This window comes from Perca flavescens, chromosome 16, assembly GCF_004354835.1.
Source record: "Perca flavescens isolate YP-PL-M2 chromosome 16, PFLA_1.0, whole genome shotgun sequence".
Lineage (NCBI taxonomy): Eukaryota > Metazoa > Chordata > Actinopteri > Perciformes > Percidae > Perca > Perca flavescens.
This window is the reverse complement of record NC_041346.1, coordinates 9,066,334-9,082,024: the sequence shown is the minus strand read 5'-3', so window position 1 is coordinate 9,082,024 and position 15,691 is coordinate 9,066,334. Positions and strand designations below refer to the sequence as shown.

General features: G+C 39.0%; 2 protein-coding genes across 4 annotated transcripts in view; both read left to right on the top strand.

The window, feature by feature from the left end:
* Window positions 1-4,639: 4,639 nt before the first annotated feature.
* phpt1 (phosphohistidine phosphatase 1) lies at window positions 4,640-7,853 on the top strand. The gene is made up of 3 exons (XM_028601949.1): window positions 4,640-5,091; window positions 7,004-7,131; window positions 7,258-7,853. Exons 1-3 carry the CDS (start codon window positions 4,926-4,928, stop codon window positions 7,348-7,350), a joined length of 387 nt encoding a protein of 128 aa, XP_028457750.1. The 5' UTR covers window positions 4,640-4,925; the 3' UTR covers window positions 7,351-7,853.
* A 56-nt stretch (window positions 7,854-7,909) lies between these two features.
* The window catches only part of mamdc4 (MAM domain containing 4), a 29,660-nt gene continuing 21,878 nt past the window's right edge, over window positions 7,910-15,691 (top strand). For 2 of the 3 annotated variants that reach the window (XM_028601947.1, XM_028601946.1), the window contains exons 1-7: window positions 7,910-8,027; window positions 10,177-10,272; window positions 10,450-10,644; window positions 13,177-13,269; window positions 13,449-13,619; window positions 14,998-15,123; window positions 15,312-15,545. In XM_028601947.1, the coding sequence (XP_028457748.1) occupies window positions 8,021-8,027; window positions 10,177-10,272; window positions 10,450-10,644; window positions 13,177-13,269; window positions 13,449-13,619; window positions 14,998-15,123; window positions 15,312-15,545 (922 nt within the window). In that variant the 5' untranslated portion in view covers window positions 7,910-8,020. The remainder of the gene's footprint in view (window positions 8,028-10,176; window positions 10,273-10,449; window positions 10,645-13,176; window positions 13,270-13,448; window positions 13,620-14,997; window positions 15,124-15,311; window positions 15,546-15,691) is intronic. The other variant, XM_028601948.1, reaches the window with a different exon arrangement.

The window sequence follows — 15,691 nt, the reverse complement described above, 5'->3', positions numbered from 1 at the left end:
GTTGGCTCTATACTGTGATTGCAAAGGATTTGATTAAAATATTATAATTAGATTCACAGTTATGTTAACTTTCTGTTTACTCTCTATCCTAAAATTGTAGGACTGTATAAAAACGACTTTAATGGAAGTCTTTTTTTGTTTTTTTTTCAAATCAAATGTACTGGAGTACAGAGCCAACACAATGAAACTGTGTCACTGACCAAGAAGAACGTAGGACTCCCTGGGGTCTCATTTATAAAACTGTGCGTAGGATCCTTACTATAAGTGTACGTGCGCCCAAAAACCCAAATTGGCGTACGCCGAAAAAAAATCTGATTTATAAAACCGTGCGTACGCACACCTGTAAGCAATGTTTCCTTTATAAATCACAGATTGACTACAAGTGTGCGTACGTGGATCAACCTCTTATCCCGCCCTGGACACGCCCATTTTTAACCATAAATAGTCAATGTAAAGCACCTCGTGAATGCTGATCAGTATGTTAATGACCCTGGCAGTTGTTCTTCGTTACACCGAAACATGCCGAATCATGACGACTGGTGGAGAAAACAAACAAACAAACAAAAAAACCTCTCAGACGTTCGGGAATTGCTGCCAGTTGAATTATAATTTCGGCCTGTTGTCGCACACCGTATGGAAACCAGATCTATAGACTACCTTTATTAATAAAATCTTCCAAATCAGCAGGCATTACGGCACTCGGGGACAGCTTCGATATACCAGACGTATATGATATGATTTAACAGAACATATATCCAAACAAGCCCTAGTGATAAAGTTGAAGATGATATATAATATTTATTTTAAAAAAACACTTAGCTATCAGCCATTTCCCTCTGGAAACAACCGGTTTCACCCAGACTGGACCCAATTCAGTACATAGATCCAAGAGCGCAGCTATATTACTCTTACAGCTACATTACTCTTACAGCTACATTACTCTTACAGCTACATTACTCTTACAGCTACATTACTCTTACAGCTACATTACTCTTACAGCTACATTACTCTTACAGCTACTTTACTCTTACAGCTACATTACTCTTACAGCTACTTTACTCTTACAGCTACATTACTCTTACAGCTACATTACTCTTACAGCTACATTACTCTTACAGCTACTTTACTCTTACAGCTACATTACTCTTACAGCTACTTTACTCTTACAGCTACATTACTCTTACAGCTACATTACTTACTTTACAGCTACTTTACTCTTACAGCTACATTACTCTTACAGCTACATTACTCTTACAGCTACTTTACTCTTACAGCTACATTACTCTTACAGCTACTTTACTCTTACAGCTACATTACTCTTACAGCTACTTTACTCTTACAGCTACATTACTCTTACAGCTACTTTACTCTTACAGCTACATTACTCTTACAGCTACATTACTCTTACAGCTACATTACTCTTACAGCTACTTTACTCTTACAGCTACATTACTCTTACAGCTACTTTACTCTTACAGCTACATTACTCTTACAGCTACATTACTCTTACAGCTACATTACTCTTACAGCTACTTTACTCTTACAGCTACATTAGGGAATTTAAATTGGCATACGTCCTGGTCCCTGAAGTCTTTTTCTCCTGATTCTTCCATTCCAGTCCTCCTGCAGGGCCAGCAGTGCCATCATGCAGCATTACGCACGGGTTCACCGCAGTATTTATATGTTTAGCCTACAACAATTCATGCAGGGTTTGTTATAAACAGTATTAAATTTTAGACTGATAACGAGGACATAGAGCGTAACGATTGCGCGAGAGCTTAACGGCTGTATTTCCAGACTTTGACATTTGATGATATATGCACAGTTTTAAAGACAGATATTTAGTTATTTACACTGTGTTGTGCAGTTATCTAATGGTAGGGTATTTGATGCTATCCTGTATTCCATGCAGTCAGGCCATCTCCTACTGCTGCGCTCCGTAGCGGACAACGTGACGGCGAGACAGCGCTGATTAAATATTAAGAATGAGTTTTTATTTAAGATTTGAGTTTGAGGTGTTTATGAAACAATTATCACTCAGTACAAGTGCAAATAAGACTGCTGGATTTAATATTCATATGGTGTGAAGAAATGTGCGTGAGGCATTATTTTTTAATACTTAAACATATTAAGAGTAGCCTAACCCTTATTCCCACATGTACTTTCTGCAGTCTGACTTCAGTTCACCACCTCACCATCTGCGTCGACAATTCCTATTTTGTCTCCAAAATGTGCGTACGCATGGGTCAGAGTTTGCGTGGAGGACCGCACATTCTACCGTCAAGTTTGTTTTTTATAAATCACAACCTTTGCGTGGGAAGTGGCGTACGCACGTTTTCAGCCCCGTTTTGTGCGTACGCCACGTTTATAAATGAGACCCCTGGTCCCCTGGTGGCACTGACACTACAGGGGAGGTATCAATGTATCTATTTTTATTCTTGAAAAGTCAAACCAATTTTTTTTTTTTATGTATGGAATGTAAAAAATGTCAAAGCTTTTGGGTTTGTTATTATTCTACAAAGATATTGTTTAGGTGGCAATTTTTCTTTCTATAAATCTTGTGTCACACGGAGGAGGTTATTAAGTACCTTTGAGTTTTATTGTGTAAAGACAAAAAAACAATCACGGGGTGTGGATTTAATGGTCAAACTTGCGTTTTCATAATACAGGTCGATATTGGAAAAGAAGGGAGATCTTGAATCACTCGCATACATTTTTATTTCTTGATGTCTATTTTAAAAATGTAGGATGACCCAGTCGTTGGTGATACAGTAGTTTAAGTTAAACTAAAATACCATTCTCCTCATTTACATACAGAGAGGAATGATGTGTCATTATGTTAATGCACAAAACCGGAATCTAATCTGCCAAAAAACATATTCTAACCTACTCACAGACTTTATATTTGTCTTTTTAAACAGTAACATATATTTTTGTCATGAATTCACCAATTTACTTTAGACAATACAAATATAACTATGGTTGTGCGGTTATATAAGTAGTGATCAGTTTTTGGTTGACAGTGGTTGTTTTTTAATCCGACATGTGATGTATGTATTATAACTAGTGGTCATGTCTGGGCACATTTTTCAAGAATTTACAAGATTCTTTCAGATACAAGTTTAATTTTTATGTACATTGTAGCATCAAATTATTCTTGTGCTTTTGCTTATAGAAACATTTGGACAATCCTGGTGAAAATTGGTGCAGTTTACTGTATGTGGCTTTAAACCCATTAAAACAAGTGTTTCAGTAGACCATTTTTATACCTTACCATTTCACTAGAATTAGCTCTTTCTGTGGTCACGTTGTATGTTTTATCCATGATAACAAAATAAACTAGTTTTTGTTTTTTTCCTTTGTACAATAAGTCTACTGGTCCTTTCCATTCTAGTGTCTTGTCTTTCCTTCATTGCTCTGCACTGGACTACAACTACCCGAATGCTTTGCTTTACGGAAGTATATGGCTAGTTCCAGTGACTTCCGGTATAGTCACATTGCCTTCAAAATAAAAGAGGGGATTTTTTATTCAGATAGTTTTGCAGTGAAGTTATTTGTAATGTAATTTGCTGTTTAATCCTCCTCACTACTCAATTAATTAACCGATCAGTGATTGAATTAATTATGATATGAAACAAAATTTTAAAAGTCAATTGCAAGTTTAAAAACATCCTCTAAACTAATTGTTATTCCAAAAACATTTCTCCTGACTTTTGATCTATTACTGTCATTTAGACAGTCGTTTAACATAACTGTTTAATTTTATTGCCTTATTTAGAACTGCACTACCTCACTTTTTATTGCTTTTATTAAGAAATGCACTACCTTAACTTTATTGCTTTTTATTGCTTTTTGCAATTAATTTTTTGTATGATACTGTATTTATTGTATGACATTTAGTGTGGACGGCAAAGTAAGAATTTCATTGTGCAGGGAAACATGCTTTCTGTCTGTGCATATGACAATAAATTCTTTGAATTTGAACTTGAACTAGACTGTTAGCCCTTAAAGTCAGTACAGCTTGTAGGCCGATTAGTAGTCTCGCTTTGCCGGGTCTGGCGAGACCACACCGCATTCCAGGATGGGAGAAAAACGTGCTATGGTTTATTGGCATTTCTTTAAACCAATCACAATTGTCTTGGGCGGCGCCAAGCTCCACATGGAGCCACCACGCCGCTGCAAAATAGCCTCGGGAAGGAACTTGTTTTGGTGGAACACGTGTACGTTCAAAAGTTGCTTTAGTCGTGCAACAGAAAACTCAGATTGGACAGATAGTCTAGCTAGCTGTCTGGATTTACCCTGCAGAGATCTGAGGAGCAGTTAACCATAGTCCTCATAAATCCACCAGAGTTTAGAATTCCAACACAAAGAATCGGCTGAAAAGACATTTTTCATACATTTCATTCCGGCGCAATTCCGGAAGTGGAACCTCGTGGATATAAACCTAATACATTCATGATATAGACTAGCCGTTAGTGACCACCACATCAAACAGAGGTGAAAACAGAATTGACATTTTAAACCAGAGTGGGCAGCAAAACGCTGATTTCAGCCTGATTTCAAGTCTTTAAAAAGTTAGTGAAATGCTAACATGAGGATTCAGTGCTTTTATTTTGAAGTTTGTGACCGGAAGTCTTTTAGCCGTTGCTTGATGGCGGAACAAGAATTAACCTTATATACTGTCTATGGAATTAACTGGGGAGCATGCTGTGGAGTCTTTTATATATGTCAATGTGTGGAGTAGCTAGCTAGCTAGCAAACCTCTTTTAGTTTGAGGGTTAACGTTGCTCCATTAACTTCTAAAACAAGAACTGACATTTTAAGCTGTTCGGTGTTCTGCGTAGACAGACACGGAGTCTGTAGAGAAAATACAAACATTTTGTCTGTTTGCTTGTTTGGTAGTGTGGTCGCTGAGAAGTCTGGATATGTGCACTCAGACGAAGGCTGCGGCTCTGATGGCCAACATACCGCGGGCAGACATCGACCCGTCCGGCGTGTTTAAGTACGTCCTGATCCGCGTGCACAGCAGGGAGGAGGGAGACGACTCGGAGATAGATATAGTCCGAGGATATGGCTGGGCTGAGTACCATGGTGAGTCAGGGACACTACAACCATAGACTGTAAGTTAAGACGAAAACCAATGAGGGATAACTGGGGTCCATCCATACGTTACTGTCTATGGTTCCATCACTACGGTCCATCAAAAAACATGAGAAATAGCCTGTACGGTACACTCAGTATTCAGTTTATTAAGGTCCACATAGAGAGATACATATGTAGGCTATATGACAGTGAAAAATCCCTTCTCGAGTAAGGGAAGAAAATAACTAACGTTATTGTCAGTCGCCAGTTTATTAGGGACCCCAGTTGGCTAAAACTAAAATCATGAAAGTTCAGTTTGTGTGTAAACTCTTTTAGGGGGGTGTTTCAGCTATGTGCTCAGCCAGACATGCATTGACATGTCATAGTAGGAAAAGCACAGGTGTGTTCAAAACCATTAATGATGGCTGCATTCCACTTAGGAGAGACCCTGGTATTGGGCATGCTGACTCACTGAAATAGCTTACTGGGGCACTTGATGGAACTGAGCCATCGTTAAGGTTATCAATTTCAGCTGGGCTTTTCCTACTATGACAAGTCAAAATGTGTGCTGTGAAAAGGTCCATTGTATTGTTTCATACTGACAGGTGTTTCTAATTATCAGTCTACCCTGGACAAAATATCTCAATATAATTTACCGGCTTTAAAATGACAAAGTTGATCCATCACCACCACTCACCAACAGTTTCAGTCAGAACTGACAACTTTGGAGTGAAAGCAGGGTCTAGTCCTGTGTTTTGAATTTTGGTTGCATTGTATCTCTAGTTTAGATTTAAGTCAGGGATTGTGGGTAGAGATGGTCCGATACCATTTTTTGCTTCCCGATACCGATTCCGATACCTGAAATTGCGTATCTTCCGATACCGAGTACCAATCCGATACCAGTGTGTCATATATTTTATTATGTTTTAACAGCTGTATACTACTATCCCTGTATGGATGTGATATGATTTCTATCTTTGTTGTCGGTCTGGCTCAAGTTAAACTCTTTGTGAAACATGAACAAACACAAACAATGAATGCCACAGAACTTTCTTTTACTATCCAGTTTGACAGTCAATTGTAATGGAAAAAGAACATAAATGAACTACTTTAACGTAGATTTTCCTTAGGGCTTTATTTATTGGTATCGGATCGGTGCATAAACTCCAGTACTTCCCGATACCGATACCAGCGTTTTAGGCAGTATCGGAGCCGATACTGGTATCGGTATCGGAACATCTCTAATTGTGGGTTTAAGTGTTTAATAACAAAAACACTATCATGGGTATAGTAAAACATAAGTTAAATATTCCCATACTGTGCATTTATTACAACATTAAAGGCAACATTTTAGGCTTGTTAGAGATGAACTGCGCCTCGCCTGTAAAGTAGACGAGAGCAGGCGGCAGCAGCCGGGGGCGGTGACAAAAATCCGCTCTCAAGTCGGACAGTTTTCCAGCTGATTCCAGCAGCTTTCAGGCTGAACAGGAAGTGACAGAAACACTATGGTCCGATTCCAATTTAATAAAATGTTATCAGACCCATATATCAGCTCCTACACAGTCTCCAGTTGATTTTATTATGACAGAGTAGCTGTCAGAATGCTCTACATGCAATCTGTTGCTGATTTTAATTAACACACTGTAGATCTGTAATCTGAACAGATTTAGTCTATCGGACTTCTAAACATAACTTTCAGCCACACGTGTTCTGTACAGAATAAGCTTTTAAATCAGACAAATCGCAGTTAAAATCCATCTGATTCAAAATCAATAAAAAGTTTATATAAAACGTCATGTTGAGTCGATTCTGAACCAATCAGCTGTTTGATCAGCTGAGAGGCCGGCGTTTCCCAGCATGCACTGGGTCCGCCTGGCTCTTGCAGTTGGTGAAAAGCAATTTATATGCCTTTTTCTTGCAGCTGATATCTACGATAAGGTTTCTGAGGAGCTCGAAAAGGGCGGCCGCCTAGACTGTGAATGTATCGGAGGAGGGAGGATCAAACATGATCCCCAGGCCAAGAAGATCCACGTCTATGGATACTCCATGGTGAGAATGGAAATTGCAATTGCGTGGACAATAACGGGAACCGAAACTCAGAGCTTAAAGGGGCTAAAAAGCTCCGTATTGCTGCAGAGTTGACTAAAAGCTTAAATAAATGGTTATTTTCTACAGGGATTTGGAAGAGCAAACCATGCAGTGACTACTGAGAAACTGAAAGATCGGTATCCAGACTATGAGGTGACCTGGGACAACGAAGGATACTGAACTGAACTAAGATCCGCCTCGGGTTGGACGCCCCTTTCTCCTGGACTGACACGGCACTTATCCGTAACGCATCATGCAAACACAGGGCACGTCATTAAGAACCATACAGAGTCTGATACGGAACGTTTTGACACCACGTTCATAATCCAAGACTGACATACAGCCACGAGTCTGATTTAGAAAACTTTAGAAGTCTTTTTTTGTAGCTTGTTTTTACGTTACTATTTGAGAAGAAATGGCAAACAATGTTTTTTTTTTTTTTTGTCTTCACATTTTTACTCCATTTGGAAAAAACAAATACATGATTATCTTCCGTAAATTCAAATCTCATCTAGAATCATCGAATAAATAATGGCTCATGATATACAGCCACTCACTGACTTGTTTTAGAGTCACATAGCCTCATCATTTTTGACCTAATCACTAAGATGTATTGGAAATTGAACCTTAAATGCTTTGTCATGATGTACGTTTCATAAATGTTTCCTAAAATCTGCTTTTAAGCTGTATGCATACTGTGTTCCTTCTGTTGCAGAGCCGAACAATCAAAACACCCTTCACCCCCCGCCCATTATTGCTTATTTCACAGGACTGTAAACTGCTGATGAATGTTGTGGCCTTTTTGTGGTAGATAAGACTTAATGAACTTGATGGCCTTCCAAGATTACCAATGTTCTGTAAGTACTTTGAAATGATACTGGTAACGTTGCTAATGAGAGGATACTAGATAAGAAAGAGATCATTTTATTGCAGGTAGCTTAACAAGCTGTAAATACCACATTGACAGATAACTTATAAAGTGAATATGGATAGTGTGTTTGCTTACAGTTGCCAGCAGACTTTGAGCAATGTAAAATTACACATTACAAATATTATAGAGATGCAATTGTAAATCAGGACAGCTGTGGAGTGTGGGTGGGTGTATTTTGTCACTTTTGGAGCAAGGCTGGCAGTTTCTGTATGATTCTAGTCTTACACTAAGATTGGCTTAAGTCTGTTTTTCCTCTTTACGGATCGCAATACATCACATTGATCAGTTTGATGTCAATGGGGTTTATGGAAATCAACTGTAGTTCAGTCAATTTAATATAGTTAGTCAAATTCAGAGCCAATAGTAATTAAAGGGTAATTTCTGTGTTTTTTTCTTTTCAAGCTGGACCCTATCTTCCCGTGCATTGGTGTCTAAGTGACTAATGGGAACAACAATCTTTGAAATTGGTCCAGTATTAAGCGAGAACACTGTAGCCGGTAGCCAGGAACAGGGCTGCAGTGTAATCCTATAGGGCAAATAAACAGCGTTACATTTTTGTCCACTAAAAGTGCCGTTTTTGCCACTGACAGGCTTAGATTGTTATAAGGGTCTGTCTACATTATGGAAAGTAATCCATACAGAGAGACCTTTTTTGATGAAGAGTGACATCCTTTTTGTTTAACCAACAACCACTCCGAAATCTCCAAACTCACCAGACTCCATTTCAGTAAACACTACTTTAAGTGTATAGAACCAGCATGTGTAATAAGTGAATTAAGAGTTTATTTCAACCAAACCAGAGTGGTGATCGTTGTGGAACATTGAAAAGAAGAAATTTTTTTTTTAAATTTTATTTATTTTTTTATTTTTGTCGGCTTTAAATGAAGTGTGTAACGATGATAAAATTACTGTTTAATTAAATGGAGTCAACCTCTGTATGGATTCCTTTTTAATAATGTTGTCAGACACTAAAAGTAATAATCTGAGCATGTCAGTGGCAAAACAACCCCTTTTAGTGGACGGAAATTGAAGGTGCACAATTTTGCCCATTAACTTTACATGGTAGCTTGTTGCTTAACCCTTGTGTTGTCTTCCATTGGACCATGCACTTGTCCTCCTGAAACAAAAAAAAATCCACACTCTTTCTGACGTTTTTGTCCCATTTTTCAACACTTTTGGTGCTTTTTTTCAATGTTTTTGGCGCTTTTTTTGTTATTGCCGTTTTACACTTCCTTTCATTACCATGTATAAACACCACTAACACCAACTTATAACTAGTTTTACACTTATTTTTGGAATTCATGCACAATAAACCTCATTTATAGGAAATTATACCTAATCATTGAGTTAAAAAAGCTGAAATTATGAATTATTTAGACTAATAATAAAGGAAGGATAATCACAGAAGGCTATATGTCAAAGTTCAGTCAGGATACTGTTTCAAAAGTTTCAATTTCTTTTTCAAATGCTAAAAAAATGTAACCAAACATCCCAAATTCAATGAAAGTAGAGATCCGATCTTTTGTTGTACCTGCGAAGCGCGTTGTATGGAATCATCCGTCTGTGTTATTTTTGGTTAATTAACATTAGATGGTTAAAAAGAAACCCATATTTCTGATATAGACATTTAGAAAATGGGTCAAATTTGAGCCGAAGACAACACAAGGGTTAATACTGGACCTATTTCAAAATGTTTTGATCCCATCAGTCACTTAGACATGCAGACGTGGAAAAATCCCTAAGTTACCCTTTATGCATTTCTCGCTGCTTTGATACCTCTTTTAGGGAGAAAAAAAACTACAGAAGTAGCAAAACGGCCACAAAGACATCACAGACATAAAAGCTAATAACATTAACACTAATGCGGCCCATGAATTTAAAAGGAGCTATAATCTATTGGTGGTTTCACTTGTTAACACACCACTAAGAATATCTAACATGGTACAAATAGCTGATGTTAGCTTATCTTCCATTTGCTGTATCTAGTGTGAAGACCATATTGGATAATGCGTAAACACATCTGTTCCTGTTTTTTTTTTTTTTTTTTTTTTCTTTTCTTTCAACATGGCATGAAGGCACCATAAGACCATCTGGAAAACTAGATGCAAGGCATTTTACTTCAAGTCCTCTTGTGAGAAGAATTCAGCAAACTCACATTGGGCTAAATGAAGGTGAACTAGAAGGATAATGGAGTTTTGAGTGTAATTTCTGTATAGATGACACTGCAGTTTGCACCTGAATTGCTTCCGCACATCTGTTGGCAACTGTGTCTACAGCACTTCAGTTCTTGTGCAATGTACGGATGTACCTATATACTGTGGGAAATTGTTTTATTATCTCCGTTGCAGTTGCATGCTGGGAGAATTTAAAGTCCAGGTGTTATCTCTTAGAGACGGAGAACAGGTCAGAGTCAACGAGCAGAGACTCCAGATTGTGTTCAGACCTCCAGACTGATCAGGTGGAAGAGAGGGGGAAAAAAAAAAAAGACAGGATGTTACAGCGGAGGAGCACTGCCCTCGTTCTGCTGTTGTCTCTGCAGTTTGGTAAGAACCCGTTCAGCCAGGCTCCATTTAAACAGGGTGAACTTGTGATTCATTTTGCTGACATAATGTCTTCCTGCCACAACCGGTTACATGGTTAGGACTTACAGATAGAGATGCTTTTACTTGTTTTCTCATACAAATGAAAAAAAAACATTTCAGACATTTTTTCTCAATCAGTCCTGTGCTCACAAACAACACAGCTTATTTATACAGTAAATACATACACTTTAAATACTGTATATACACTTTATTGCAAGGTTACACACATACAATTTTAGATTGCGTTGTTACGAGGAGAGGATTTGGTATATTTTTAGTTTTTAACCCTTGTGCGGTCTTCCCGTCAACCTTGTTCACAGTTTGTTTTTGCTTTTTCCGACGTTTTAAATTGTAAAATTTTTCTTCTTTACATTTTCAGCGCTTATTTCTACGTCCCATATTTTCTGACATAAAACAAAAATTGAAAACGGGTCAATTTGACCCTAAGTCAACACAAGGGTCAAAAGAAAACCATGTAAAAATAAAATTGTCAAAATCACAGTAATATGTAAAAAATAAAAAAAATGAAAGAAGTAAAAGGTATTACTTTAACCCTTAATTATATTAAATTAATTCAAGTAAATACTTTTAGAAAGATTTAGATCAAATAAGGATTTAGAAATACAAGCTCAGCCTACCATTACTTAATATAATAATTAATAAAGTCTTCACATTGGGAAAAAAACAACTGAAACCATTTCAACGCTGATAAATATCTTCTATATATAAAGTTCTTATTTATTTCATTGTTTTCATCAAAACTCAGTAAAAAGGGATCAGGCATGTCCCTGCTGTTGCAACGTGCTCTGTGTGTGATAACTCAACATTTCCTCACCAGGAGACGTGCAGTCATGCATAGTCCTTCTCTGTGTCATGTCTGATTTCCAGCTGTCAGGTCACTGAAGCACAAAGTCTTCGGTCTTACAACCAGAGACCTTTGGATGGACGGATGGCATTTGGCTGGCGTTAACTTGATTGCTTCCCCGTGGCCTTTGAGCTCGTTGGCATTAGTTGTGTCATAAAGCGTTGACCGTAACGAGTCCTGATAAGAGTTTGGGGCTCGAGTCATCTGTGAGATTTTATACGGCCTTCAAACAGAGGAAGATGGGAAGTATTTATGTACAATTACTTGGTACTGTCCCGAAAGGTATTTCAATTATGGCTAGGATTGGGCATCGAGAACCCATTCCTACTTGGAATCGTTTCAAAAATTCCAGTAGAATCGTTGCTTTGCTGGAATCGTTTGGAGGATTTGGTTTCAAGTCCGATCATCGCTTCCTAGGGCTGGGCGATATGGAGAAAATCAGATATCACGATATTCTTGACCAAATACCTCTATCGATATAGCAGCAATATTCTAGGGTTGACGATTGGTGCGTTAACAAAATATCTTCACACTTTTAATTTTAGACAAATAATCATCAGTAATGTGGACATAATGTCTAAGTGGGGAAAAGCAAATAATAGAACAGCTAGAACAGACAGGTAGGTTCAGAAAAGTACATCACTTTACTGTAATGCAGCCTTTAAAACCAGGAAAAGACAACTCTTATGTCATATTAAGATATCCAAAATCTAAGACGATATCTAGTCTCCTATCACGATATCGATATAATATCGATATATTGCCCAGCTCTATCGCTTCCCAATTTAAAATGCGCAAGTTTTGGTTTCCGAAGCGGCCAGGTGCTTGTTGTGTTGCATCCTTGGAGCACAGTAAGCGGCGCTCTAGTGTGGCTTTATTTTACGTTGAAAAAGCCCCGTCAAACTGCAAACCACCACTGAATCAAAATAAAACGTTCCTCTTATTTGTGAAAATAAGCATGTGACCCGTTTCAGCACCTCCCCTCAAAGAACCGGAATCGAAAGGAAGAATCGGAATTGGAATCAGATTTGTTAAAATCCAAACGATGCCCAATCCTAATTATGGGAAACTTTACCTTTCCACCACTTTATTTCAGAGGAAAATATTGTACTCCACTACTCAATTTATCTGACAGATGGAGTTGCTCCTCGTTACATTTCACAAGTAGAGCTTGAATTCGAAATCTGTGGGTTCATTTTCAACTTTGGAATCAGCAGTTGACAAAACAGTCTCCACTCAAAGTCAACTTACTGGCTCGTTCTGGAGCTTTCCACCATATCACTTCTTCATCAGCAGATGAGGTTTCGATTTGTCCATTTTGTGTTTTTAGTAGTATTTTATTATGGACTAATGGGAGAGGGGCCTTCAGTTAAAAGAGATCCAAATAAACAAACATGGACAGGGTAATGGAAAGTTTAATTTCACTGTCAACGGCGTAAACTTCTTGTGCTGATGAAGACTGTGATACAGTCAGATGCTTCAGAACAAGAGTCGGTGGACCTTGAGTGAAGGTTGTTTTGCCAAATGAGAGAACTTGATAATGAAATAGTCAGCCACCATTCTTCAGAATATCAACTTTAACGTTTGATATTTTCGGGTCGTGTCTGATGTTTTATCTTATTACACAGCGGCTGGCTCCTGGGCTCAACCATGTGAGGCTCCTGAGGGGAAATGTGACTTTGTGTGTGACTGCTCCGACTGCAGTGATGAGCAAAACTGTGGTAAGTTTAAAAAAAAAAGTTATTCAAATGTGGCAAGCGATACGAAGAAGCCCCCGCTCTAAACTGAATGGTTTATTGTGACCCGTTCCCATCTTTGCTTACCGAGAGGGCACTCTACTCGCATATAATGCATATTTACAGTCCAGCAGTGAACTGTTGTTCCTTTTGCACCTCTCAAGGCTACAGCGGGAAAGGCTTTGAGTGTGACTTTGAGGAAGCAGGAATGTGTGGATGGACGGACCAGTCCTTGAACGCAGCAGCGTACAGCTGGGAGAGACGTCAGAGAGGAGGGGAAAACACGCTGCCCGACAGCGGGCCGTCCTCTGACTACACCACCGGGACAGCTACAGGTATGCTCTGCTTTTATCTAGTTTTGTCTATTTGTCCTCATTTTATATGTACCACAGGTGTCCTTAAACGTATCAAGCACCTCAAATTTAGGAATAAATGAATACAATTGTTACAGTAGAGTACATCCGTACAATAAAAGTCGCAGATTGTACCGAATGAGACTACTGTAGCCAAGAAGGTAGTACATGTGATAAATGCATGTTAATGGTATTAATAATAAAATCTGTGTAGGAGTCAAGAATTCATATCCTTTTTAGTGACCACAACTCAAAACTATTACACTTATGAAGAAGTGAAATGAGGACATGATGTACATTTTGAAAAACCAAGAGTTGGGGGTGAGTAAAAAGTCAAGATGCTTTTCGGCTGTTAATTAACAAAATGATTTGCAATGATTGTGTTCTTGTTCTGAACATCCCAAACACAATTTTGACCAATTTCTATCTATATCTGACCAGCAGCAGCCAGGTGCTACCCCTCCTCCTACAGCCAAGCTGACACGGAGTGAACGCTGACAACAGATCCATGAGATTGAATTCATGTTCATATATCTTATGCTTTAAATGTCAACAGTCAGTGACTAAGGTTTTTAGCAGAAAGCACCATGCAAATATGAAATGTAGAGATGACGTGAGTAATGAACAGATCATAATGTCAGCCTTCAACAGCATTTCAGTCACTTCTCTGCAGCTGTGCGTTTAACAATTATCTCTCCCCAGTAGTTAAGTTCGCTTGTGGTAAACACAGGTTTGGCATGTCTTCCCGGTGTTATTAAAAATCGATACAGCATAGTATTGCAATATTTTTCGTGGCAATACTGTATTGATACAGGTACAGAAGTATCTTCTTAAGATTGTTTTTTGGGGCATTTTTAGGCCTTTATTGACAGGACAGCAAAGGGTCGCAGGTCAGAGTCCTACCCGCGGCGCGCTGCGTCCAGGAGTAAACCTCTATATTTGGGCGCCCACTCCACCAATTGAGCTAACTGGGCACCCAAGATGCCAAGTATCAATGTTTTATCATATACGTGTTGGTCAGTTTGTCTGCTTGACGATCCCATTTTGCAGCAATGAAACTGAAGTGAGATGAACAAACAGAGAAAAGTATCGTTTTAGATAAAACAGATGTTGACAAAGTTTCCTTTTGGGGACATCATTTGAAACTGGGAAAAATTTGAAGTAGGAAAAAGGGTAATTATTTTTGCAATATATCGCAGAATATTGCAATATGTTTAAAATCGTATCGTGACATAAGTATCCTATCGTGAGGCCTCTGGTGGTTCCCACCCCTACAGGTAGTATACATTTATGAAGTCTTATTAGATTATCAGGCTGTTACAAATCAGTACCTTGCACTTTTGTTTTTCCCATCACACAGGTTGGTTTATGGGAGTGAGTTCCGTGACGGGCAAGTCTCTCAGCTCTGCAGTTTTAACGTCCCCAGAGATGAAAAAGTCCTCCCCAACCTGTCGCCTTCGTCTCCGATACTTCCTGTGGGACTCAGGTAACGGCTATCATAGACGACAGGTCATACAGTACCGGTCAAAAGTTTGGACACACTTTGTACTGTACATTCAAACCTGCTTCGGCCCCGCTTCTCCTATATTTTAACTTGCAATGTTGTAGACAGGATGACATACTGTATTATTTTTTTGTACTACTTTTACTAGCATTAAAGTATTTGACCTGTAGGTAACACAGGTCTGGGCTCCACACCCTTGTGGGCGTCCATCCTTGGCCAGGACTCTCGCGAGGCCGTAGTGTGGCGTCCTGAGGCCACCAGTGTGCGTGGCTGGAGGGAGGCTTCCATCTTTCTGGGCCGCATTCCCACAACCTTCCAAATCCGCCTTCGCTCGCAGCGCTCCGAGGGGCGAAGAGGAGACGTGGCGGTGGACCAGCTGGAGTTTCTGGACTGTGCTCTGCCCGGTGAGTCCCTCAAAATATCGTATTCATGTGCAGTCCCTGTCTTTCTATGGAGCCTGGGAGTGTCCCAGCAGCAGTTAACTATAACGGATGAATGACTTGATCGGTTAAAATGGCAGAGCCATGACGGGGATAATCACGATGATTCT